Below are 25,453 nucleotides of genomic sequence, written 5' to 3' on the forward strand. Positions count from 1 at the left end.
GATGCAGTTGGGGAAGGGGAGATTTTGAAACTGGTGAAGTCCACATTGATACCATTAGGCTGCAGGGTTCCCAGGCGGAATATGAGTTGCTGTTCCTGCAACCTTCGGGTGGCATCATTGTGGCACTGCAGGACGCCCATGATGGACATGTCATCTAAAGAATGGGAGGGCGAGTGGAAATGGTTTGCGACTGGGAGGTGCAGTAGTTTGTTGCAAACTGAGCGGAGGTGTTCTGCAAAGCGGTCTCCAAGCCTCCGCTTGGTTTCCCCAATGTAGAGGAGGCCACACCGGGTACAGTGGATGCAGTATACCACATTGGCAGATGTGCAGGTGAACCTCTGCTTAATGTGGAATGTCATCTTGGGGCCTGGGATAGGGGTGAGGGGGGAGGTGTGGGGGCAAGTGTAGCATTTCCTGCGGTTGCAGGGGAAGGTGCCGGGTGTGGTGGGGTTGGAGGGCTGTGTGGAGCGAACAAGGGAGTCACGGAGAGAGTGGTCTCTCCGGAAAGCAGACAGGGGTGGGGATGGAAAAATGTCTTGGGTGGTGGGGTCGGATTGTAGATGGCGGAAGTGTCGGAGGATGAAGCATTGTATCCGGAGGTTGGTGGGGTGGTGTGTGAGAACGAGGGGGATCCTCTTTGGGCGGTTGTGGCGGGGGCGGGGTGTGAGAGATGTGTTGCGGGAAATACGGGAGACGCGGTCGAGGGCGTTCTCGATCACTGTGGGGGGAAAGTTGCGGTCCTTGAAGAACTTGGACATCTGGGATGTGCGGGAATGGAATGTCTTGTCGTGGGAGCAGATGTGGCGGAGGCGGAGGAATTGGGAATAGGGGATGGAATTTTTGCAGGAGGGTGGGTGGGAGGAGGTGTATTCTAGGTAGCTGTGGGAGTCGGTGGGCTTGAAATGGACATCAGTTACAAGCTGGTTGCCTGAGATGGAGACTGAGAGGTCCAGGAAGGTGAGGGATGTGCTGGAGATGGCCCAGGTGAACTGAAGGTTGGGGTGGAAGGTGTTGGTGAAGTGGATGAACTGTTCGAGCTCCTCTGGGGAGCAAGAGGCGGCACCGATACAGTCATCAATGTACCGGAGGAAGAGGTGGCGTTTGGGGCCTGTGTAGGTGCGGAAGAGGGACTGTTCCACGTAACCTACAAAGAGGCAGGCATAGCTGGGGCCCATGCCCACGACAAGACATTCCACTCCCGCACATCCCAGATGTCCAAATTCTTCAAGGACCGCAACTTTCCCCCCACAGTGATCGAGAACGCCCTCGGCCGCGTCTCCCGTATTTCCCGCAACACGTCACTCACACCCCGGCCCCGCCACAACCGGCCAAAGAGGATACCCCTCGTTCTCACACACCACCCCACCAACCTCCGGATACAACGCATCATCCCCCGACACTTCTGCCATCTACAATCCGGGCGTCCTGCAGTGCCACAATGATGCCACCCGAAGGTTGCAGGAACAGCAACTCATATTCCTCCTGGGAACCCTGCAGCCTAATGGTATCAATGTGGACTTCACCAGTTTCAAAATCTCCCCTTCCCCAACTGCATCCCTAAACCAGCCCAGTTCGTCCCCTCCCCCCACCGCACCACACAACCAGCCCAGCTCCTCCACTCCACCCACTGTATCCCAAAACCAGTCCAACCTGTCTCTGCCTCCCTAACCTGTTCTTCCTCTCACCGAGCCCTTCCTCCCACCCCAAGCCGCACCCCCATCTACCTACTAACCTCATCCCACCTCCTTGACCTGTCCCTCTTCCCTGGACTGACCTGTCCCCTCCCTACCTCCCCACCTATACTCTCTCCACCTATCTTCTTTTCTCTCCATCTTCGGTGCGCCTCCCCCTCTCTCCCTATATATTCCAGAACCCTCACCCCATCCCCCTCTCTGATGAAGGGTCTAGGCCTGAAACGTCAGCTTTTGTGCTCCTGAGATGCTGCTTGGCCTGCTGTGTTCATCCAGCCTCACATTTTGTTGTTCACCACTGTCAACTACTTGTATCCGTTGTCAGAGTAAAGCTCTGCATTACCCATATGACCCGATTGCATTGTCCAGCTGCAGACCTTTTTTGTCATTCAATCTCTCCCTGGACAACTATCATGACATATGCTAGAAATCCTCTCCACAGTATGTGGCCAATTCCTCCTACAAGTGTCCCTGAATCCGTACTTGAACTGTGTCTTCTAGGTTCATGTTGACAAGTGGCTTGCATTTCTTGTATCACATCTTTGACACCTAGCCAGGGTTTCACATCTCATTTTCAGTGGCACCCTCCAATCAACTGACATTGCTGGCTGGTAAACTACCCATGAAGCTGCTTTGGGCAAATGATCCCCACATCAGAATACTTCTTCACGATCAGTATATATATTTCCTGAGTTCATAAGTCCTGCACCTCTAGTTCCAAGTTGTAGAATGCATGGCAACCTGTGTGTGGAGCCACAGGAGATGGGGGAGATTTTTAATGAATATTTCTCCTCTGTGTTTACTGAGGAGAGAATCATGGATGCTAAGGAAATGAGGGAAACATGTAGGGATGTTTTGGACCACATACGCATTACCAGAGAGGAGATTTCTGCAACCAGAAAGTGAATTAAGATGGATAAATCCCCTGGGCCTGATCATGTCAATGGTCGGATTTTGTGGGAGGCTAGGGAAGAAATTTCAGAGGCCCTTGCAGAGACGTTTGCTACATCTATAGCCACTGGTGAAGTTCCAGAAGACTTGAGGGTGGGGTGGCTAATGTTGTTCCATTATTTAAGAAAGGTAGAAAAGACAAGCTAGGGAACCACAGGCCAGTGAGCCTGACACCAGTGGTAGGCAAGTTATTGAAGATGATACTGAGGGACAGAATCAAGTCACGTAGGTTCCAGGGAAAGCTAGCTAATTGGATTCAAAATTGGCTTGCTGTTAGGAAGCAGAGGGTGATGGCTGAAGGTTGTTTCTTAGATTGGAGGCCTGTGACTACTGGTGTGCCACACGGATCGATGCTGGGACCTTTATTATTTACATAAATGACCTGCATGTGAATGTAAAAGGCATCATTACTAAGTTTGTGGAAGATACAAAATTAGGAGGTATCACTGATAGTGAAGAAAGTTATCAAAAATTATGGAGGGATCGTGAGCAGATGGGCAAGTGGCTGAGGATTGGCAAATGAAATTCAATGCAAAGAAGTGTGAGGTGTTGCACTTTGGAAAGTCAAACCTAGGCAGGACTTGTACAGTAAATGGCAAGGTTCTGGGGATAGTTGGAGAACATAGGGATTTAGCAGTACAAGTACGTAGTTTGTTGAAAGCGGCATCACAGTAGACAAGGTGGTGAAGAAGGCATTTAGTATGCTATCATTGAATCCCTATAGTGTGGAAACAGGCCCTTCAGCCCAACAAGTCCACACCAACCCTTGGAGCATCCCACCCTGACCCATCTCCCTATAACCCACCTAAGCGACATATCCCTGAACACTACAGGCAATTGAGCACGGCCAATCCACCTAACCTGCACATCTTTGGACTGTGGGAAGAAACCGGAGCACCCGGAAGAAACCCACACAGACACGGGGAAAATGTGCAAGCTCTACACAGACAGTCACCCAAGGTTGGAATTGAACCCAAGTCCCTGGTGCTGTGAGGCAGCAGTGCTAACCACTGAACCACTGTGTCGGCCTTCATCAGTCAAGGCATTGAGCATAGGAGTTGGGATGTTACGTTATAGTTGTACAAGTCATTGGTGAGGCTGTACTTGGAGTACTGTCTATAGTTGAGGTCATCCTGTTATTGGAAAGACATAGTTAAACTGGAAAGAATGCAAAGGAGATTTATGAGGCCAGAACTAGTAGGACTGAGTTATAGGGAGAGTTTGGACAGGATAGGCCATTATTCCTTGGAACGTAGGAGAGTAAGGCGTGAATTTATTGAGGTGCACAAAATCATGAGGGGCATAAATAGGATGAATGCAAATAGTCTTTGTCCAGGGAATTGAAAACTGGAGGGCATAGGTTTAAGGTGAGAGGGCAAAAATTGAAGGAGGACCTGAGGGACAACTTCTTCACACAGACAGTAGTGTGTATATGGAATGGGTTGCCTGAAAAAGTGGTTGAGGCAGGTACAATAGCAACATTTAAAGGACATTTGGATAGGCATATGGATGGAAAGGGTTTAGAGGGATATGGACCAAATGCGGGCAATCTGAACTAGCTGAGTGGGCGCCATGGTCAGCACAGACCAATTTGGGCCAAAGGATCTGTTTCCATGTTGTATGACTCTTTGATTCATGGTGTGCGGAATACATGACACTTCACAATCAGTAGATACTGCCATGTTCTCAAAGTTTGAAAGTTCATGTCTCATTCCCACTACTTATAAGGAACACACCTTCATAATCTGATTTTTGTGTTGTATTATAAAAGTTTTCCATCATGTACAATAACCTTTCCTCAGCTGTTCTATGTCAAGCCCTTCTCTCTTATAGTAAACAACGTAACCATGGAGCCACAAAGGTCTACAACACAGGAAAAAGGCTTTTGGTCCATACAGTCTATGGGTCAACAATAACATAACTAGTCTGATCCATTTTTCAGCACTTGATCTGTAGCCTTCATACATTGGCATTGCAAGTGCACATCAAAGTGCTTCTTAAGTTTTAAGAGAGTTTCTGCCTCCATCCCTCTTACAAGCATAAGTCTGAGATTCCTACCAACTTCAGTGAAAAACCTTTGCCCCTGACATCTCAAAAATTCCTGCTCCTTACTTTCCTGTTCCCTATCATTGATTCCATCCACCAAAAAGATAAGTTCCTCTCTTTATTTTTCAATCACATACCCTGTCTCCTACACCACCCAACCTTGGTCTCCTCTGCTCAAGGAAAACCCCAGGCTATTCAATCTCTCTTCATTACTGAAACACACTAGCACAGGCAACATCCTGATAAATCTCCTCTACATCCTCTCCAGTACAATCACACCCCTTCTGTAATGTGGATTCCAGACCTGAACATAATGCTCTCACTGTGACAGAAACAACATTTTGCAGAATTCGACCACAACCTCCCTGGCCTTAAACTCTCTGTGGGCTAATAAAGACAAGTATCTTGTATGCCTTTCTAGCAATTTTATCCAGCTGTCCCACTACTTTATAGCACTGGTAGAAATGCACATCAAGGTCCCACTGATCCTCAGTGCTTCCCAGGGTCCAACCATTCATTACATATTCCCTTGCCTTGCTTCTCCAGCCCATATTCATCATCTCTCACTTATCCATATTGAATTCTTTTTGCTATTTATCAGCCCATCTATAACAGACCATAAGGAATAAGAAGAAGATTAGGCTATTTGGTCCTTTGGGCATATTCCACCATTCAATAGGATCGTGGTTGATCTGACATTCCACACTTCCATTTTCCTGCCCTTGCCCTGTAACCCCTGATTCCATTTCTGATTGAAAACCTATCTCAGCCTTAAATGTACACAGGGATTCAGATCCCGCTGCTCTCTGCAACAGGGGTTCCAAAGACTCTCAACCCTCAGAATAAATTCCTCTTCATCTCAGTCTTAAATGAGTGCTCTTTTATTTTGAGATTATGCACTCTGGGTTCTAGACTGTTGCATAACGGGAAGGACTGCCTCAGCATTTACGTTGTCAAGCACCTTAAGAATCTGTTATGTTTAAATGAGATCACCTCTCATTCTTCTAAGCTACAATGAGTAGAGTCCCAACTTGTTTAGCTTTTGCTCTTAAGACAATCCCTCCATAGCGGGGATCATCCTAGCGAATCATCCGTCTCTGAACAGCCTCCAATGAAACAATATCTTTCCTTATATAAGGGAACCAAAACTGCTCACAGTACTCCAGATATGGTCTCATCAGCACCTTATACAGTTGCAGTAATAATTCTCTACTCTTATAGTCTAACCCCATTGAAATAAGGGCCAACCTTCCATCAGCCTTCCTGATTACTTGCTTCACTTGTGTGCTACCTTTGTGATTTGTTCGCAAGAACCCTCAAGTTCCCTTGTTTTGCAGCTTTCTGCAATGTTCTTTCCCACTTAAATAATATTGCTCTTTTGGTCTTCCTTCCAAAATTAACAACTTCACATTTTCCTACATTACATTTCATACTTTTGCCCACTCACTTAAGTGATCAATATCAGTGTAACCTGTTTGCGTACCTCTTGGAACTTTCTTCTCCACCTATTTTTGTGTCATCTGCAAACTTAACTACAGTGCACTTGCCTCCTCCCTCCAAGTAATTAGTATATATTATAAATGGTTGTGGTTCCAGCACTCATCCCTGTGGAACCCGACTGGTTACAAGTGGCCAAGCTGTGAAGAATTCCTTGCCTCCAATTGCTGTTTCCAGCCAGTTCTCTATACATATACATGACCTTTGACAATACGGGCTCTTATGACAAACTTCTGCAAGGTACCTTGTAGAACACTGAAAGTGCAAGTACGTCACTGGTTTCCCTCTATCCACTCTGGTTGAGACTGCCTCGAAAAACTCTAATAAATTAGCCAGATACAATTTTCCTATCACAAAGCCATACTGACTCTGCTTGATTAGATTAGAAACAAAAACAAATCATTGAAGGAACTCAGCAGGTCTGGTAGCATTTGCAAAGAAAAATCAGACTTAATGTTTCGGGTCTGGTGACCTTCCTCAAAACATTCTGATTTCTCTTCACAGGTGCTGCCAGATCTGCTGAGTTGTTCTAACAATTTGTTTTTGCTTCTGATTTATAGCATCCACAGTTCTTTTGGCTTGATTAGATTAGGATTTTCCAAATGTACTGCCATTACTTTCTTAATAGCTGATTCCAACATTTTTCCAACAATATATGTTAGGCTAACTGGCCTATAGTTACCTAGTTTTTGCCTTTTTCCCTTTCTGAACAGGGATGTCACTTGGCAGTTCTTTAATCCTCTGTTACATTTTCAGAGTCCAAGGACTTGGCAAAAATTACAGGCAATGCATCCACTACCTCTTTCAGGATACTCAGATGGACACCACCTGGGCCCACGGATTTATCTGTCGTTGGCCGCCTTAATTATGACTAATGCTACTTTGCTAGTGATGGTGATAGTACTGGTACTTAAGTCCTCCCCTGTATTCTTTAGAAGTAATGGAATGTTTGAAAAATTTTCCACTGTAAAGATTGATGGCAAATATCTGTTTAACACCTCTTCCCCTTAGGGCCCCTTAAAGATAAACAAGACCATCTTTGTGTGGAACCACAGGAGGTGGGAGAGATCTAAACAAATATTCCTCATCAGTATTTATCACAGGAAAAGATATGGAAGCTAGGGAACTCAGGAAAGTAAATAACGTTGTCTTGAAAACAGTTCATGTTACAAAAGGGAGGTGCTGGCAATCTTAAAACACAAAAGGTAGAGAAACCCTTGGGACCTGATCAAGTGCATCCCAGGACATTGTGCAAAGCTCAGGAAGAAATTGCGAAGACCCTAGCAGAGATAATTGTATCACTGACAGCCACAGGTGAGGTGCTGGAAGACTCGAGTGGCTAATGTTGTGCCATAATTTAAGAAAGGCTACAAGGAAAAGGCGAGGAATTACAGACTGGTGAACCTGACGTCAGTGGTGGCTAAGTTGTTGAAGAGGATTCCGAGAAAGAGGATCTACATGCTTTTGGAAAGGCAAGATCTGATTAGGTAGAGTTAGCGTGGTTTTTTGCATGGTAAATACGGTCTCACAAATTTGATTGATTGAAGAGGTGACCAAGACAACAGATGAAGGAAGCACAGCAGACATTGTCTACATTCACTTTAGCAAGGACTTTGACAAGATTCCACATGGTAGACTGGTTAAAGTTAGATCACATGGTTTCTAGGAAGAGCGCGCTAACTGTGTACAAAATTGGCTTGAAAGTAGGAGGCAGGGGGTGATGGTGGAGGGTTGTTGTTTAGACTGGAGGCCTGTGACCAGCAGTGTGATGCAAAGATCAATGCTGGATCCACTGTTGTTTGTCATGTATATAAACGATTTGGATGGAATACAGGACATATGGTTGGTAAGTTTGCAGATGACACCAAAACTGATGGTAGAGTGGACAGCGAAGAAGTTTATCCCAGAGAATAACAGGATCTTGATCAACTGTGCTACATTTTGGGAAGACAAACCAGGGCAGAACGTATAGAGTTAATGATGGGGTCCTGTGGAATGTCATCATGCAGGAAGACCGAGGGGGTGAAAGTGCATAGCTCCTTGAAAGTGGTGTCAGGTAGACAGGGTGATGAAGAGGGAGTTTGGCATGGTTGCCTTCATCGGTCAGGGCACTCAGTACTGGAGTGGAATGTTATTTTTTCTTGCAGCTGTACAAGACATTACTAAGGTCACATTTGGAGTACTGCACACAATTTTGGTGCCCTGATATGAGAAGGATATTATTAAACTAGAAAGTGTGCAAATTTATAAGGATGTTCCAGAGGCTGGAAAGTTTGAGTCATAAGGAGAGGCTGAATAGGCTGGGAATATTTCCCCCTGCAGCATAGGAGGCTGAGGTTCATAAAATCATGAGGAGAATAGATAAGGTCAATAGCCAAGGTCTTATCCCCATGGTAGGGGAGTCTCAAACACGAGGGCACAGGTTTAAGTGAGAGGACAAAGATTTAAAATGAGTGGTAAGGCAAAGTGTGCAAAGTCTGTAGACAGATATTGATTAAGTGAGTGTGCAAGGGTCTGGCAGATGCAGTATGATATTGGTAAACGTGACATCATCCATTTTGGTAGAAACAACAACAAAATGGACTATTATTTAAATGGCGAAAAGTTCCAGCACGCTGCTGTGCAGAGGGATCTCAGTGTCCTTGTGAATGAATCATAAAACTTTGGTTTGCAGGTGTAGCAGGTAATTAAGAAGGCAAAAGAAATACTGTCCTTCATTGTGAGAGTGGTGGACTTAAAAACAGGGGAGGTTACGCTGCAGCTGTACAGGGAGCTGGTGAGGCCACATGTGGAGTACCGCACAGAGTTTTGGTCTCCTTAATTGAGAAAGGATGTACTGGCACTGGAAGGAATACAGAGGAGGTTCACTAGGTTGATTCGGAATTGACAGAGTTGGCCTATGAGGAGATATTGAGTAGGTTAGCACAATGCCCATTGGGATTCAGAAGAATGAGGGGGAAAATCTTACTGAAACAAATTATGAAGGGATTATGATAGAAGCAGAAAGGTTGTCTTCACTGGCAGGCAAAGCTAGAACTAGGATGCACAGCCTCAAAATTGGGGAAGGCAGATTTAGGACAGAGTTGAGGAGGAACTTCTTCTCTCAAAGGTGAAATTTTCTGCCCAGTGAAGCAGTTGAATGTTTTTAAAGGCAAAGATAGATAGATTTTTGATCTGCAAAGGAATTAAGGGTTATGGTGAGCAGGCAGTAAGTGGAGCCGAGTCCATGAAAAGGTTAGTTATGATCTTATTGAAAGCCGGATCAGGCTTGATGGGCCAGATGATCTACTGCTACTCCAACTGCTTGTGTTGTTATGTAGAAGGGACCAGAGGGGCAACTTTTTCACACACAGGGTGGTGCGTATATGGAATAAGTGCCAGAGGAAGTGGTAGAGGTGGCTACAATTACAACATTTAAAAGACATTTGAACAGGTACATGGATAGGAAAGGTTTAGAGGAATATAGGCCAAACACAGGTAAATTGGAATACTTAAGTTTTGGAAACCTGGTCAGCATGGATGGGTTGAGCCAAAGAGCCTGTTTCTTCGCTGTGTGACTCTTTAACCTGTAATCTAAGGCTATCCTCTTCATTATTTACCACATAATCAGTTTTCGTATGAAGCTCACACTTACTGACCAGCTCTCCCATATTCAAGTCTAAATTGATTATTTACACTACAAACTGCAACGGCCTGACACTGATCCCTGCAGGTCTCCAATGAACACATGTATATTTAAATAATCCTATTAATCACGACCGCATTACTTTTACACTTCTGGAATTTGCCCATGTGTGCACCTCTGCTCTTCTATTTCTCTTGGACTGTTAGGGCACTTATGTGCACTCCCAGCAATACGATTGCAACATTTTAGTTTTTAAGTTCCACCCATATGGCTTCATATGAGGAGCCTTCTAACATGTTGTTCCTTCTCACTGCTCCACTCCATTCCCTATCAAAATTGTGACACAATTTCCCGTTTTACCTTCTTCCCTTAAGAGTCTACATCCTAGAATATTGAGCTGTCAATCCTGCCCCTCTCTCAACCATGCATCAGTGACAGCAATGGTCAGATCTGAAATCACCTTCAGATGTATGAAGCGTGACCTCAATCCTCTTCCAATTTCTTCTGACACTCCAGCAGTAATAGATGTTTTGTTTTAAAACAGCATGTGACACATTCACATTGGCTTTTGGTTTATATCTATCAATTCCTTCTAGATAGAAATTCAAGAGGAAAAAATCTCTGGAACAAAAAGTAGCTTAATAGCAACCATGTACCCACAGTCAACTTTTGAAAATCCCATCTGGTTCACTGATGTCCTTTAGGGAAAGGAAATTTTTAGTGCTAATCTGTTTTTGACGTAAAAGTGGTGAAAAGTACCAATTACCGTTTTAATCAGGTGTAGTGCATTTACATAATCTGCAACTACTTGACCGCATCACAATTTAATAAACCGGAAACTGAGCAACCTCCTTCCCAAACAGATGTTACCTCAAAATTGCGAGGTCGAAGTAGCTGCTATTGGGACAAACTGTCATGGCAAACAACTGATCTAAATTTTTCGTGCTAAACTGCTTTAGATGTAATAGTGCTGAAAAGTACCAAACTGCAGCTATTTGACTAATAATGTTTAGCAAGTCTAAAACAAAAGTCAAATCAACAGGTTTTTAAAACAATTATTAACAACTTGCCTTCAGGGCCCTTCTGCTTGCGTTCAACTTCTTTCCGGTACTCATCAAGTTCACGGTCTGTCAGTTTATTGAAGGGATTTGGGGCAGTGCTCACGATTACCCGTGGTTGATATTCCTTCTCGATGATTGCCTTTGATGCAGTCACCAACTCACCCTGAATAAACAGAACGAAATTACCATCAAATGATTCAGTGACCTACAGATTGGACATCAAGAAACTGATCAGATGACGTGACATACTGTTTGGCAGGTAATACATGGTCAATTTCATAACCTAGAAGAAATTTTTGGGTCATCAAGGCACTGTTTACAAACAACCATCATCTCAAAACAGATTCGGTAGTGTGGCTTTCAATGCAGCCAGAACATACTTGAAGACTACCTTTATCTGTTGAATTCATGTAAAATTATTCTAAAATGCACTTTGAAATACAGTCTACTCTGCTATCAGATATTAACTGGCCTACAAATCAATACTGAATCCTCTTATTTTCTGCTCTATCAGCAAGAAGCTGGTTTCAGGAACATTAATCTCCCAAATTCCATTTATCAAATGATATACTGCAACATAATTGAGCTAGATTAAAATAGAACTGCTGCTCTTTCAGAATTATCTACTTTTGCCAACCACCCTCTTACCTTTTGAATAAAAAGTGGCATGGACTCAGCAAAACTCCCTTGAAGAATTACTGAATTTAGAAATTCACCAATTGGGTAGTTGCAGGCAGTTTCATTGATTATCATTGCGCAAGAGCATAATTCTTTTCCTTTGAGCAAAATATGATTAGGGTTATCTATCTTTAATGAATATTCAAGGTGAGAACACATAGAATACAGGGAGTACCAGCCATTTGGATACAAAATTGGCTAGAAGGTAGGAGACAGAGGGTGGTGGTGGAAGGTTGCTTTTTGGACTAGAGGGCTGTGATCAGTGGTGTGCCACAGGGATCAGTGCTGGGTTCACTGCTTTTTGTTGTTTATATAAATGATCTGGATGTGAATACAGGAGATATGGTTAGTAAATTTGTACATGACACCAAAATTGATGGTGGATTGGATAGTGAAGGTGGTTACCACAGAGTACAATGGGACCTTGATCAGATACGCCAACGGGCCAGGGAATGACAGATGGGATTTAATCGAGGTAAATGCGAAGTGCTATATTTTGATAGGATAAATCAAGGCAGGACTTATACATTGAAACACAGAAGACAGGAGCAGGAGGCGGCCATTTGGTCCTTCGAGTCTGCTCTGCCATTCATCACAATCATGGCTAATCATCCAACCCAATAGCCTAATCCCACTTTTGCCCCATAACCTTTAATCCCATTTTCCCCAAGTGCTATATCCAGCCACATCTTGAACACATTCAATGTTTTGGCATCAACTACTTCCTGTGGTAATGAATCCACAGGCTCACCACTCTTTGGGTAAAGAAATGTCTCCTCGTCTCCATCCTAACTGGTCTACTCTGAATCCTCAGACTGTGACCCCTAGTTCTGGACACACCCACCATCGGAAACATCGTCACTGCATCTACCCTCTCTAGTCCTGTTAGAATTTTATAAGTCTCTATGTGATCACCTCTCGTTTGTCTGAACTCCAACAAAAACAATCCTAACCTAGGCAAACTCCTGTCAGACGTAGGTCCCATCATCCCCAGATTCAGCCTGGTAAGCCTTTGCTGCACTCCCTCGAAACCTACAGCATCATTACTCAGGAAAGGAGACCAAAACTGCACTAAAATATTTCAGATGTGTCCTCACCAATGCCCTTTATAATTGCAACAACACATCCCTGCTCCTGTGCTCAACATGGCTCGTAATGAAGGCCAACATACCATTTGCCTTTTTTACTGCCTGCTGCACCTGCATGCTTACCTTCAGCAACCGGTATACAAGGACAACCCAGGTCCCGCTGCACAGTCTACTCTCCCAATTTACAGCCAGTTAGTAATCTGCCTTCTTGTTTTTGATTCCACAGTGAATAACTTCATTTTTATCCAAATGATACTGCATCTGCCATTGATCTGCCCACTCACCCAATCTGTGCAGATCATGAAGGATATCTACATCCTTTTCATAGTTAACCCTCCCATCCAACTTGATATCATCTGCAAACTTTGAGATGCTATATTTTGTTCCCTCATCCAAATCATTAATAGTAAGATCCAGGGGAGTGTTGCTGAACAAAGGGACCTTGGAGTGCAGGTTCATAGTTCCTTGAAGGTGAAGTCACAGATAGACAAGGTAGTGAAGAAAAGGCGTTTGGTATGCTTGCCTTTATTATTCAGCGCATTGAGTAAAGGAGTTGGAAGGTCATGTTGCAGCTGTACAGAACATTGGTTAGAAAATTTTTGGAATACTGTGGTCAGTTCTGGTCTTCTTGCTAATAGCAAAAATGTCGTTAAGTATGAAAGGGTTCAGAAAAGACTTATAAAGAGGTTGCTAGGGTTGGAGGGTTTGAATTGGCTGGGGCTATCTTCCCTGGAGTGTCAGAGGCTAAGGGGTTACCTTTTAGAGGTTTATAAAATCATGCAACGCATGGATCGGGTTAATAGTCAAGGTCTTTTCCCTAGAGTACAGGAGACCAAAACTAGAGGGCATAGGTTTAAGGTGAGAGGTGAAAGGTTTAAAAAGAACTTAAGAGGCAACTTTTTCACAAACAGTGTGGTGCTTACAGGGAATGAACTGCTCAATGAAGTTGTGAAGGATGATACAATTACAACATTTAAAAGGCACCTGGATGGTCATATGAATAGCAAGTGTCTGGAGGGATATGGGCCAAATGCCGGCAAATGGGACTAGATTAATTGTGGATATCTGGTTAGCATGGACGAGTTGGGCCAAAGGGTCTGTTTCTGTGCAGTTTCCTATGTGATTCTATAAAACTCACAAGACTTATTTCAATATCATATCACTGTCTGTAAAATTCTTCCACATGATCCTATTCCCACCTCCACTAAACAGTGTCCTCCAGACTGACTGTAAAATTGCTTCAAAATCTCTCTTAAACCCTAAGATATTGGAGCACTAGAAGGCCATTTAGTCCACTGAGTCTGCTCCACCATGCAATGAGGTCATAGCTGACCTGATAATCCTCAACTCTACATTCCTGCCTTTTCCCCATAACACTATTCCCAAACAAAAATAGAAATTTCTGCAAAAGCTCAGCAGTTCTGGCATCTATGGAGAGAAATCAGAGTTAATATTATAAGTTGAGTTATCCTTCCTCAGAACAGTTCTATTCTCATTTATCTATGTCAGTCTTAAATTCCACAGATTCATATCCTTCAGAGGTGAAGTTTCCTCTTTGATTTAAATATGTGACCCCTTATTCTGAGATAATGCCCTCTGGTCCTAGACTCTCCCATCAGGGAAAACAACCTTTCTGCATCTACCCTGTCAAGTCTTTAGATTCCTAGTTCAGGATTCTCTTAATGGCTACATGCAGAATTCAGATGGCAATTAGGAAGGCGTTTGCAATGTTAGCATTTATTTCCAGAGGGGTAGAATACAACAGCAGTGATGCTGAGGCTGTATAAGGCTATGGTCATTCTGTATTTGGAATACTGTGAGCAGTTTCAGGCCTGTGCTTAAGAAGGGAAGTGTTGGCTTTTGAAGGGATTTAGAGGAGGGTGACAAGAATGGTGACAGACTTGAAAGGCTTGTCATACGAGGAGTTGTGTCTATATTGAAGGAGAAATATGGGGCTATGGGGGGGGGGGGGGGTGCGCAGCAGAAATGCAGAGAATTTTACAGATATGGAGAAGCCTCAATACAGTTTGGAAAAGATGTTACCACTAGTGAGAGAGACTAGGATCTGAGCCTCAGAGTGAAGGGTTGACCTTTTAGAACTGAGATTAGGAGGAATCTACTACAGGGTGGTGACGATCCAAAAGAACTTTCATTTATATATAGCACCTTCCATGATCACAACATATCCTGTGCTTTGTAGCCAATTAAATACATTTGAATGGTAGTCACTGCTGTATCATAGAAAATGCAGTACCCAATTTAAGTACAGCAAGTTCCTATGTAGTAATGACTAAATCATCTGTTTAGGAATTTTAATCGAAGGAGAGATACTGGCCAGAACATTAGGCATAACCCTCCATTATTCTCTGAAATAGTGCCACAAAATCTTATGTTCAGAGGACAGAAAGGTTCCGATTTAACTTTTTACCCAAAGGGCATGTAAGTAAACTGCAAAAGACTATCAGCCTCACTAGTTACTGGACACACTGCTTTCCAGCGAGACAATTTTGAAGAAAGTAATAACTTCACAAATCTAAACATTACTACTGAATCAAGTTGACTTAATTGGAAGTCAGTTGTTTCAACCTGCTGTCAAACTAACATAGAAAGCCTTGAATTGACAAGATCAATGGCGTAACTAACTAAATAAATGGGTATTTTTCAGTTCTTCACTCATTCAAATTAACAAGGCTAAGCAGCAGCTAACAGTTAGAAACCAGATAAAACTCAACGCAATAAAGCACAGAAGGAGCTGGTTAACTCAGTTAGCTTGATATTTAGCTTGTGGTTCAAAATTACGCACAAAGGAGTGTGGATTTGATTTCAGTTCCCACTGAGGTAGACTTAAGGACCTGCCTTCTCATCCTGCTCCTTAGAGTGGAAGATAAGACCAAATAAGCATTGACAAAGTTGCTAAGAAAGTGGGTCAGGGAGAAGTATCAGAAGATGAGTCAAGGACCTGACTTCAGGCAGAGCACAGATGATGACATGAATTAAGTCACTAAAATAGCAAACAGATTTGAACTTCTTAATTATTTCAAACTCTGTGATTGCCATCAGATAATTAAATCCTTAAATAATCTGGATATTATGTAAACATGCAAGTCAACGGAAGAAATTTAACTAATAATTGGACATATTGCTTGCCATCAAGGCAATTGCTAACTCTGGAATTTACTCTCCACACACATTAATTTACAGACAACACAGTGTTTAATTTTTTTGCAAGTACAGAAAGGCAAATTAAAATTTTTATTCTTAATAAAAATGTCTAAGGGTCATTCAGACATACCATGCCAATTAAAGCAAAATACACAAATACAATTTAGAAAAGTAAATTTTATTTCAGGTTATCAAACTAGAACCTTCATTAAAATACATACAACAAAATAAGCAAGAATATCATTGCTAAGCCAATTCAAGAACATGAAAGCATGCAACCATCAATATTAGACTGTGTATTGAACTTTGCCACCAAGTACCAAAACATCAAATTTATTATTGTCAATTGTTTCAAATATTATACATCACGTCAACAGTATTAACAAGATCTAGGAGCAGGAATAGACAATTCAGCCCATCAAGCCTACAGCACTATTTAATAGGATCACGGCTGATCTCATCATGGCCTCAACTCCACTTTCCTGCTTGCTCTTCATAGCCCTTTGAGCCATTATGAATGATAATATTTAAACAAAAATCTCCTCAAATTTACTCAATTTCAACTTCCATCACACTCTGGAGTAATGAATTCCACATGTACATGACCCTTTTGCTTTAAATCTTCCAGCACTTATCCTAAAATTACAGCCTCTTGTTTTAGATTGCCCCACGAGGAAACATCCTCTCTACATCTAATTTGTCAATCCCATTTATTAGCTTATGCATGTCAATAAGATCTCCTCCCATTCAAGTAAATTCCATAGAGTACAAGCCTGAACTGCTCCATCTCATTTCATAAGACAAACTCATCTCTGAAAACAATCTAATAAATCTTCTCTGAAACACCTCCAATACAACTACATCCTTCCTCAAACATGGGGACCAAAACTGTAAGCAATGCTCCAGGTTTTAGACTCACTAATGTCTTATACAGTTTTAGCAACACTTCTCTACTTTTATTCTGTACTCTTTTAGCAATAAAACAGCAAAATTCCATTTGGCTTCCTTATTCCTTGCTGCACCTGCACGCAGGTTTCTGTGATTCATGCACAACTGCCAAAGACAAGCATCCCATATGGGGAGGCAATGGTCTAGTGGTATTATCACTGGACTGTTAATCCAGAAACCCAGATAATGTTCTGGAAACCGGGGATCGAATCTCGCCACAGCAGATGGTAGAATTTGAATTCAATAAATATCTGGAATTAAGAATCTAATGATGACCGTGAATCCGTTGCCAATTGTCCAGAAAAACGCATCCGGTTCACCAATGTCTTTTAGAGAAGGCAACTGAGATCCTTACCTTGTCTGGTCTACATGTGACTCCAAACCCACAGTAATATGGTTGACTTTTAACTGTGGAATGGGCAATAACTGCTGCCTACCAGCAATGCCCTCATCCTGTCAATGAATAAAGGAAAAAAATGCCTACTTACAGGTGGCACAGTGGCAGAGTGATTAGCACTGCTGCCTCACAGCACCAGGGACCTGGGTTCGATTCCAGCCTCGGGCGACTGTCTGTGTGGAGTTCGCACATTCTCCCTGTGTCTGTCTGGGTTTCCTCTGGCTGCTCCGGTTTCCTCCCACAGTCCAAAGATATGCAGGGTAGGTGGAATGGCCATGCAAAATTGCCCATAGTATTCAGGGAGGTGTAGATTAGGTGGGTCATGGGGGCTGGGTCTGGGTAGGATGTTCTGAGGTTCGGTGTGGACTTGTTGGTCTGAAGAGCCTGTTTCCACACTGTGGGGATTCTAAGTCTAGTGTCCCTATCAACCTCTCATGCCACCTCCTGGAATATGTGGACAAGCATCCCAAGATCCTTGTGTTCTTCTGAACTTCTTAGTATTCTGCCATTCGTTGAGTACTCCCCTATCTTGCTCCCCCTTCCAAAGAGCCTGTCACCTCACATTTGTCAGGGTTTAATTCCATCTGACCAATCTGTTTATATCCTCCTGTAATCTAACACCTTCTTCCTCACAGTCAACCACCCAGCCAACCTTTGTATCATCCATAAGCTTACTTAGCACCTCCCTCACATTCTCATCTACATCTTTTATGTAGATAATAAACAATTTGAGACTCAAAAGTAATCCCTATGGAATGCCACTGCATGCCAGGCTGTAGTCACGTTTACAACCTTCTACCAGCATCCTCTGCCTCCTGTCACTAAACCAATTATAGGGTATGTGAAAAATGTTTCAATCCAAAAGAAAATGACAAGATTGATTGAGATAGCAAGAACTGCAGATGCTGGAACCAGAGATTACAAAGTGTGGAGCTAGAGGAACACAGCAAGCCAGGCAGCATCAGGGGAACAGAAAAGCTGACGTTTCAGGTCGGGACCCTTTCTCAGAAAAATGATTGATTATTTGTTTCCAATGCATTTTTTTTTGCAGATAGAATGCATGCTTACATAAAATATGGGATCCATATTATAGGAGGAATGAGATTGCATTGGAGAAGGTGCAGAGGAAATTTTCCAGGATTTTGCCTGGGTTGGAGAGTTAATTATAAGAAAGATCAGATGGAGGGTTCTGTTTTCATTAGAGCAGAGAAGCCCGAGTGTTGGGACATGATTAAGATATATGTTATAGGGAAGACCGGGAGAAACACTTCCACTTGATGGAAGGATTAATGACCAAGGGCATAAATGTAATGCAAGGGGTAGGAGGGTGGTAGAAATAGAGGCAGAAACCCTCATAACATTTAAAAGTATTTAGATGTATACTTGTGGTGCGAAGGTATCATCATCACCATCAGCAATCCCTTACAGGTGAGGATGATGATGAGGATGAGGATGAGCCTGCAGGTGGCTGTAGAGACTGATACAGTTACCGCAGGCTCTGTTACACTTGGGGCAGGTAGTGATCAAGGGAAGGGGTGGGTGAGGTGTTGGTGCTCTTTTTGCTGTTTTTGCTTGGTGTCTGCTTTTCCAGATGGCACGTTTCGAGGTGCTTGACACCTCCCAAGATGCTCCTCCTCCACTTTGGACAGTCTTGGGCCAGGATTCCCAGGTGGGAATGTCACACTTCACCAATGAGACCTTGAGGGTATCAGTGAAGTGCTTCCTTTGTCCGCCTGGGCTCACCAGCCATTTCAAAGCTGGGAATGCAGCACCTGCTTGTGGAATCTCATGTTGGTCATACGGACAACATGCCCAGCCCATGTGTAGGCAAGCAAGCGTGGCCAATGCCTCGATGGTGACGATGTCAGCCTGGTAGAGGACGCTGGTGTTGGTGCATCTTTCGTCCCAGCAGATTCGCAGGATCTTGCGTAGAGGCAGCACTGTTGGTACTACTCTAGTGCCTCAAGGTGTCTCCTGTAAACAGTCCATGTCTTGGACCATAGAGAAGGTCTGGAACCAGCAAAGCTCTGTAAACCAGCTCTTGAGTGTCAGATATGATGTTGTTGTTCTTGTACATTTATTTCCTCAAGGCGGCTGAAGGTTGCGTTAGCACACTGGAGGCAATGTCGGATCTCTTCTTCAATAGCCGCTTTAGTCAACAGGACACTTCCGAGGTGATGGAGCAGACTCATTGAACCAAAGAGTCTTTTTCTGTGCTGTAGACCTTATGATTCAATTGCTTGCAGTATCTGTCTGATTTAATTGGCTGGTGTGTAAGAACACCCAGATCTCTTGTACATCCACCTTTTACAATGTATTTCCACTAAATAATACTGTCTTTCTGCTTTTCACATCAAAGTGTATAACTTCAAATTTATCCAAGCTATACTTTATCTGCCATGTGTTTTTGTCCACACACTCAACTTATCTAGATTGCCTTGAAGTCTCCTGACATTCCCTTCACAACTCACAATCCCACCTAATTTTGCATCATCAGAAAATATAGAATGTTTTGTTTGATTCCCTCATAAGTCATTTATATAGATTGTGAATAGCTGCAGCCCCAAGCACTGATATCGGCAATACTCCACTGATCACCATTCAGCCAGCCAGAATGAAGACCCATTTATTCCTGATTCCTGTCTGTCAATCAATTCTCAATCCACACAAGTACATTACCTGCAGTCCTGTGTGTTTTAAATTTGACCACCAGCCTCTTGTGTGGGACTTATGAAAAACTTCTTGAAAGCCAAACATACCGCTACTGGTTCTCTCTTATCGATTCTACAAGTTGCTTTAAAAGGCATTAGTGAACTAGACGATCATGGTCACGATCACTGAAAGTGGCTTTTATTTCCTGATTTGACTGAACTCAACTGGAGTGGGATAACAATGGGTTAATATCAGGAACATAAATCTGCAATCTAACTGCTGTAGCACATCTTTCAATAATCTAACTTCCAAAGCCACAAGTCTATGAATTGGATCTTTTTTGTTTACAAATAGTTCCTGTTAGTACAATTTCTAGGACTTCTGTTTTTTTCTATATATGTTCTGTATATATGGAAGTCTGATAAACATTTATAAAATAATGATTTCAGGAATCACACAATTCACTGCCTAACTTTATTCTACAATAAAATTATAAGATATCTAATTCAACATTTCATTTTAACACCAGGAAGTAGACTGTAAAAACAGCCTTATAAATAAACCAAAAGAACTGCGGATGCTGTAAATCAGGAACAAAAACAAAGTTGCTGGAAAAGCTCAGCAGATCTGGCAGCATCTGTGGAGGAGAAAACAGAGTTAACATTTTGGGCTCGGTGACCCTTCCTCAGAATGGAGTTCTGAGTTCCTCAAGGCGGCTGAAGGTTGCGCTAGCACATTGGAGGTGACGCTAGATCTCTTCTTCAATAGCTGCTTTAGTCAACAGAAAACATTAGCTCTGTTTTCTCCTCCACAGATGCTGCCAGACCTGTTGAGCTTTTTCAGCAACTTTGTTTTTCAGCCTTATGAATACTTGAACTTTAGCTTGGTTCTTCAGTACCTTTCTGCATTATTATTATGGATTTTAGTAAGCCAGAGTTAATAGAAACTAAATCTAGATTTTAAAAAAACAAGCATTTTAGAGCAGAGCAGAGATATTGGGTTCGAAAAAGTGATAACAGGTGCAGCGTTCAACAAAACAGGTCAGTAAGTACCTTTCTAACAGGGTTAGCAGGATTTAAGGCTTGCTTTGAGAGTTCGAGACCATCAATAAACTCCGTACAGTCTGAGAGAGGTGCATCCTGCAACAGTAAATTGAGTAAACAGTGCAAACCATACCCTCCCTTAAAAGGCTGGATAACTAAAATCCGTTACGTTATTAAGTCACTTTCATGCAACTTAAGTATTCCAGTAGCAGGATGGCTAGGAGAGCATGGCATGCAGGCTATAAACCCAACTCTAATGATGAGCACACAGAAAGCTTTCAACCAGTCAAACTTTCATGATCTCATATACCATTAATGTGTTATAAAAACTTCAAGAGTTTTAAAGAAAGATAGCTAATCCTGTACTTGGTATGTGCTATGAAGAAAATTTCTGTGTCTTTTGGGGCGTCTGACGTTAATTATTGAAATTGAAGACCCAGTTTATTGGCACTCAAAATCAAAAGAAACTTGTTCCATTTGTTACTCATCTCAGGTAGACCCAAGTAAAGTTTGAATCATGTCAAATACATTAAGCACTACATGAATTAAATAAAACAGTCAAGCTATTATCAGGCTATTATAAGCAAGTTGTAAAGACCTAATGCAGTTTTGATGTAAGAATTTATGCAATAGATGTCCAGGAAAGCTTTGCAGTTTACTTATTCCTTTTTCAGATGCTTTGCCATTTTGAATGGCAAAACCATTCTTTTACATTATGACCATGCATCACAGGCCCAAGAACTTAAGCTCCAAACTGTACTTCAACCAATTAAATGGCACCAGACAAATGAGGTTTTGAAAGCCTGACTAGTGTACTCAGCATGCTTACAATTGTGTAACAGCATAATGTCTAGAAGTACGTAAGACATGCAAAGATGGCTACATTCAGCAATGGTTGGCAGGAGCTCTGATTAGCATGCTATTGCTCAACTGTCAATATTGTTTTTGTGCTGCCATATCTGCATTCTTGTTTGAATATTTTGCCATTTAGACAACAGAATATCACTAGTACTTACCTCCCACATAGATAAATTCTGCCATTTGAAGAAGTGTTTGCAAAATGTTAGCGAAATTAGTGACAGATAGACAACCTAGACGACAAGTAGCGCAAAATATTTTCTTCTCTGTAACAATGTGTTCTCACCTGAGCAAAGGATCTATCGAGTACAACACCACATAATAACTGAGATTGAGGACCCGCAGTCTTTATATCCTGAAGATTTTGTTCTCGAATCTAAGGGGAAAAAAAGAAGGAAAAATCATTATTTTTCCCTTTATAAATATGAACCAAAATTTATATACTCATCACATTCTGGGCAACACATTACATAACATTTGTCATTTTGATTTGGTTTAATAAGAGGTACAATTTTACACTCAGTAGGTCTTTTCATGAGAAGAGTGGACCATTAACAGTTGGAAGTGGTTCATAATTAATCATAGGAATTGAAATGTAAGGAAAAATACATTTTTAAAACTATAAAAAGCCCAACATCATTTCATAATTTCATACACATTACTTATTTTTCTACTATAACTCTTCTACAGGGTGTTATTCTGAACTGGAAGAATACACGTGCTTGCAGATATTCAGTAGGTTTAAAAATGGAGGAATAGGAGCTAGTCAATTGGCTCCTTGAATCTGTTTCACTATTCAGTTAGGTCATGGCTGACATGTACATCAACCCCATTTACTTGCCATTACTCTATACATCTCAACATCTGTAAAATGTAAAACTGGAATAGATTTTTAAAAAGGAGTCCACTCCCAAGCCACTAGCATTTTTGGCTTCAAGACAAAGGAGTGCATCCTGATTTCATTATTAAATGACTTGATTCCAATTTCAATATTATGCCTTCTTGTTCTGCACTCATGCAGCATAATATTTTGGTTTTTCATTGGATCAAGAAGTTCTAGCGATGCTATGCCCAAAGGTCCAAGCAGAGAAGTCCACAGTTTACAGCTTGAATCGTGGAAGGGATGGCTATCAATGGTGGAATAATTAATAACTGAAGATGCCTGAGCGGACAATCAGATGAGTACAGATGTCCAGCATATTTGTGGCAGCAAATTAAAATCACAAAAATTGAGAGGGACGAGTTATGGGCAACTCTGAACAAAAAACAATTTAAAAAATAATGGTAGAGTTGAAATTGGTGGAAGTAAGGGTACAGAAAACAGAGTTTTGGAGGGTTCAAGTTTATGAACAATTGAAAGACAAACACTGGCTAGAAGTACATTGGAAAATATTAAACTTCAAACTAACAAATTGATGGGGACGATTTCGACCGTAGATGACACTGAAGCACAGTACAACATATATGTTGTGTTATATGGAAACCGTGGGTTCCAAAGTGGAACTCACGTTTCAGAACTTTATACAGCTTTAAGCTTGATTTGTCTATTAAAGGGACAAAGTTTTAGCCTCATTTTTGAGTTCTGCGTATGGTATCCGGTTGTCTGAAAATTTCTTTTCATACATTTAAATGAGGCATTTAAAAGCCTCACTTTGAAGGAAATGGTTCAATACCTGAGATGAGATGTGATGCAGAATAACATTAGTAGCATATGGCACAGCATGTAGATTTTCTAATTTTTGAGGGGGCTGGGAGCACACAAGTTAAATTCTTCAAGCCTTGTGTAACTGCCTATCCACCTAAACATTCCTGGGTTCAAACCAATAAAATATAATAAACAACTCAAATAACTGTATTACATTTTGAACCACTGCCTTTAAATTGTTTGGGCTTTTCAATTCAAAATAGATAAACAGGCACCCACAAGACACAAAAGAAAACAGAACAGTACAGTCTAAAAGGTGCAGTCCAGTAGAGTTTGTAAAAGGAATGCAACAGCCAATCATGATAATTATGGATTTAACATCAATATAAAAACTAACTTGTACAAAATATTATTTATACAAAAGGTAGAGCAGTGAGAGCTACAATAAAGTTTATAAATGCAAATCTTTAGGTTCTATATTTCATGACCACATGTCATTTCAAAACACTGATTGGATTCATGATTCATGGAAGTCTTGTGAAGAGTATCACTCTGTAATATAGAAAATGTGGCAATCAATTTGCAAATAACAGGCTCACCTGAAGAGCAACATGCTAATGACTAGATAATCTGTTTCAGTGAAAACATGCAGAATTGTATGGAAGTTTAGGAAGGAGCTTTGGAACATTATTAGGCAGGAAGGTTTGCCCATCTTAGAGTGGAGTGGAGCCAAGACTGCTATGGGACAGAGGGGTGAGTGCTAAGGCTTATGTGGGGAGGAAGAAAAGGAATATTATCTTCTGCGGCAGTCCCCAAATGAACAAGCAGCACCTTCTGGAGACAGTATCCTTTTCTTTCAACTTTAAAAATTAGTCATTTAGAAAACAAGGTCTGAATATGCTCCCGCCATCTGCCCCATCAACTGTTTTACAACATGGGCAGGGCAATGATGCTCAACTGACCCATAATTACTTATTTACATATGCTGGGTAGGGTGCTGACATTGGCAGTGTTTCTGCTTATTATCTCTGTATTATGGAGCACAGTTTAGTGGTGAGTGGGGTGGGGCAGTGTAGGCACCAGCTTTTTTTTTGAAAAGCATACCCTCTTGCTGAAAATACACCAACAAGAACATGTAAAATCAAACCTACTGATTGGTCGATAAATATTAACAGCACACTGAGGATAGCTCTTATTCACAACAGTGCAATAGCCTCTTTCGTCTGAGGTGAAAAGAGGGACTTGGCTCAACATCACGTCCGAAAGAAGGTACCTGACAGCTTAGCAAATGATTATCAAGCCTCTGGAATTAAGCTCAGAAACCTCTGAACCAGAAGCAAATGCTACTTGACCGAGCCATGATATAAAGGGTTGGAATAGCTTGGAAAGAATTTTAAAAACTAACTCTCTCCAGTATAACAATAGTTGAAGAGAATTTAATAGAGGCACTTACAATTACAAAAATCTTTTCAGTAGATAATTAAAATGATGTCTATTAATGTTTGAACCCATAGGAGCATTCAAACACTGACTCAGTATTGTAACATGTAGTGAAGTTAGAAGAAATGAAATATGGGAACATGGAATAATTTACAATAAGGTAGTGACACAGCAAATTGAATAAGTATTTACAAAGGACACAAGGAAATGACAGGAAAAAGATATTCTGAATAGCGGAAGCTCTCCTAATGTGGAGCTAATATACAGGACAAACTAGAAACTGTTCAACCTGTGGCATCTTCAGTCCAGAATTAACACTCTCCTTCTGTCATAAGCTGCAGAACTGAAAGCGCCAAGTGTTCTGAGCTTCTCCAAAAAGGCCAGATGATGCTTCCAAATGGGCACACTCAGAGCTGATCTCCAAACTATGGCCGATGTATTCATAAAACAAAATCAGAAATATCCAGAAGACGACAGGTCTTTACCAGCCTGTCCACACCACTAAAGTGCAATGTGTTACCGGCTCCCCGTATGAGTGGGAAACATAGATACAGCAAACAGTTCAGATCTGTTGAGAAGTATCATCAGTGATGCCTGCCCCGATTGAGGCATAGAAAACAGAACCAGGAATTGGAAAAAGTATTTGTAGAAAATATTCAAAAGATAATGTA

General features: G+C 41.9%; 1 protein-coding gene across 6 annotated transcripts in view; it reads right to left on the bottom strand.

Annotated features, from left to right (window-relative positions):
- add1 (adducin 1 (alpha)) overlaps positions 1-25,453 on the bottom strand; it is a 194,718-nt gene that overhangs the window by 20,873 nt on the left and 148,392 nt on the right. For 2 of the 6 annotated variants that reach the window (XM_059644896.1, XM_059644898.1), the window contains exons 12-15: positions 21,984-22,073; positions 21,856-21,873; positions 20,849-20,935; positions 10,881-11,034 (exon numbers count right to left, since the gene is read on the bottom strand). In XM_059644896.1, coding sequence (XP_059500879.1) covers positions 10,881-11,034; positions 20,849-20,935; positions 21,856-21,873; positions 21,984-22,073 — 349 coding nt within the window. The remainder of the gene's footprint in view (positions 1-10,880; positions 11,035-20,848; positions 20,936-21,855; positions 21,874-21,983; positions 22,074-25,453) is intronic. The other 4 variants (XM_059644900.1, XM_048526896.2, XM_059644901.1 and 1 more) reach the window with 2 other exon arrangements.

Source organism: Stegostoma tigrinum, chromosome 3 (assembly GCF_030684315.1).
Source record: "Stegostoma tigrinum isolate sSteTig4 chromosome 3, sSteTig4.hap1, whole genome shotgun sequence".
NCBI classification, from domain to species: domain Eukaryota; kingdom Metazoa; phylum Chordata; class Chondrichthyes; order Orectolobiformes; family Stegostomatidae; genus Stegostoma; species Stegostoma tigrinum.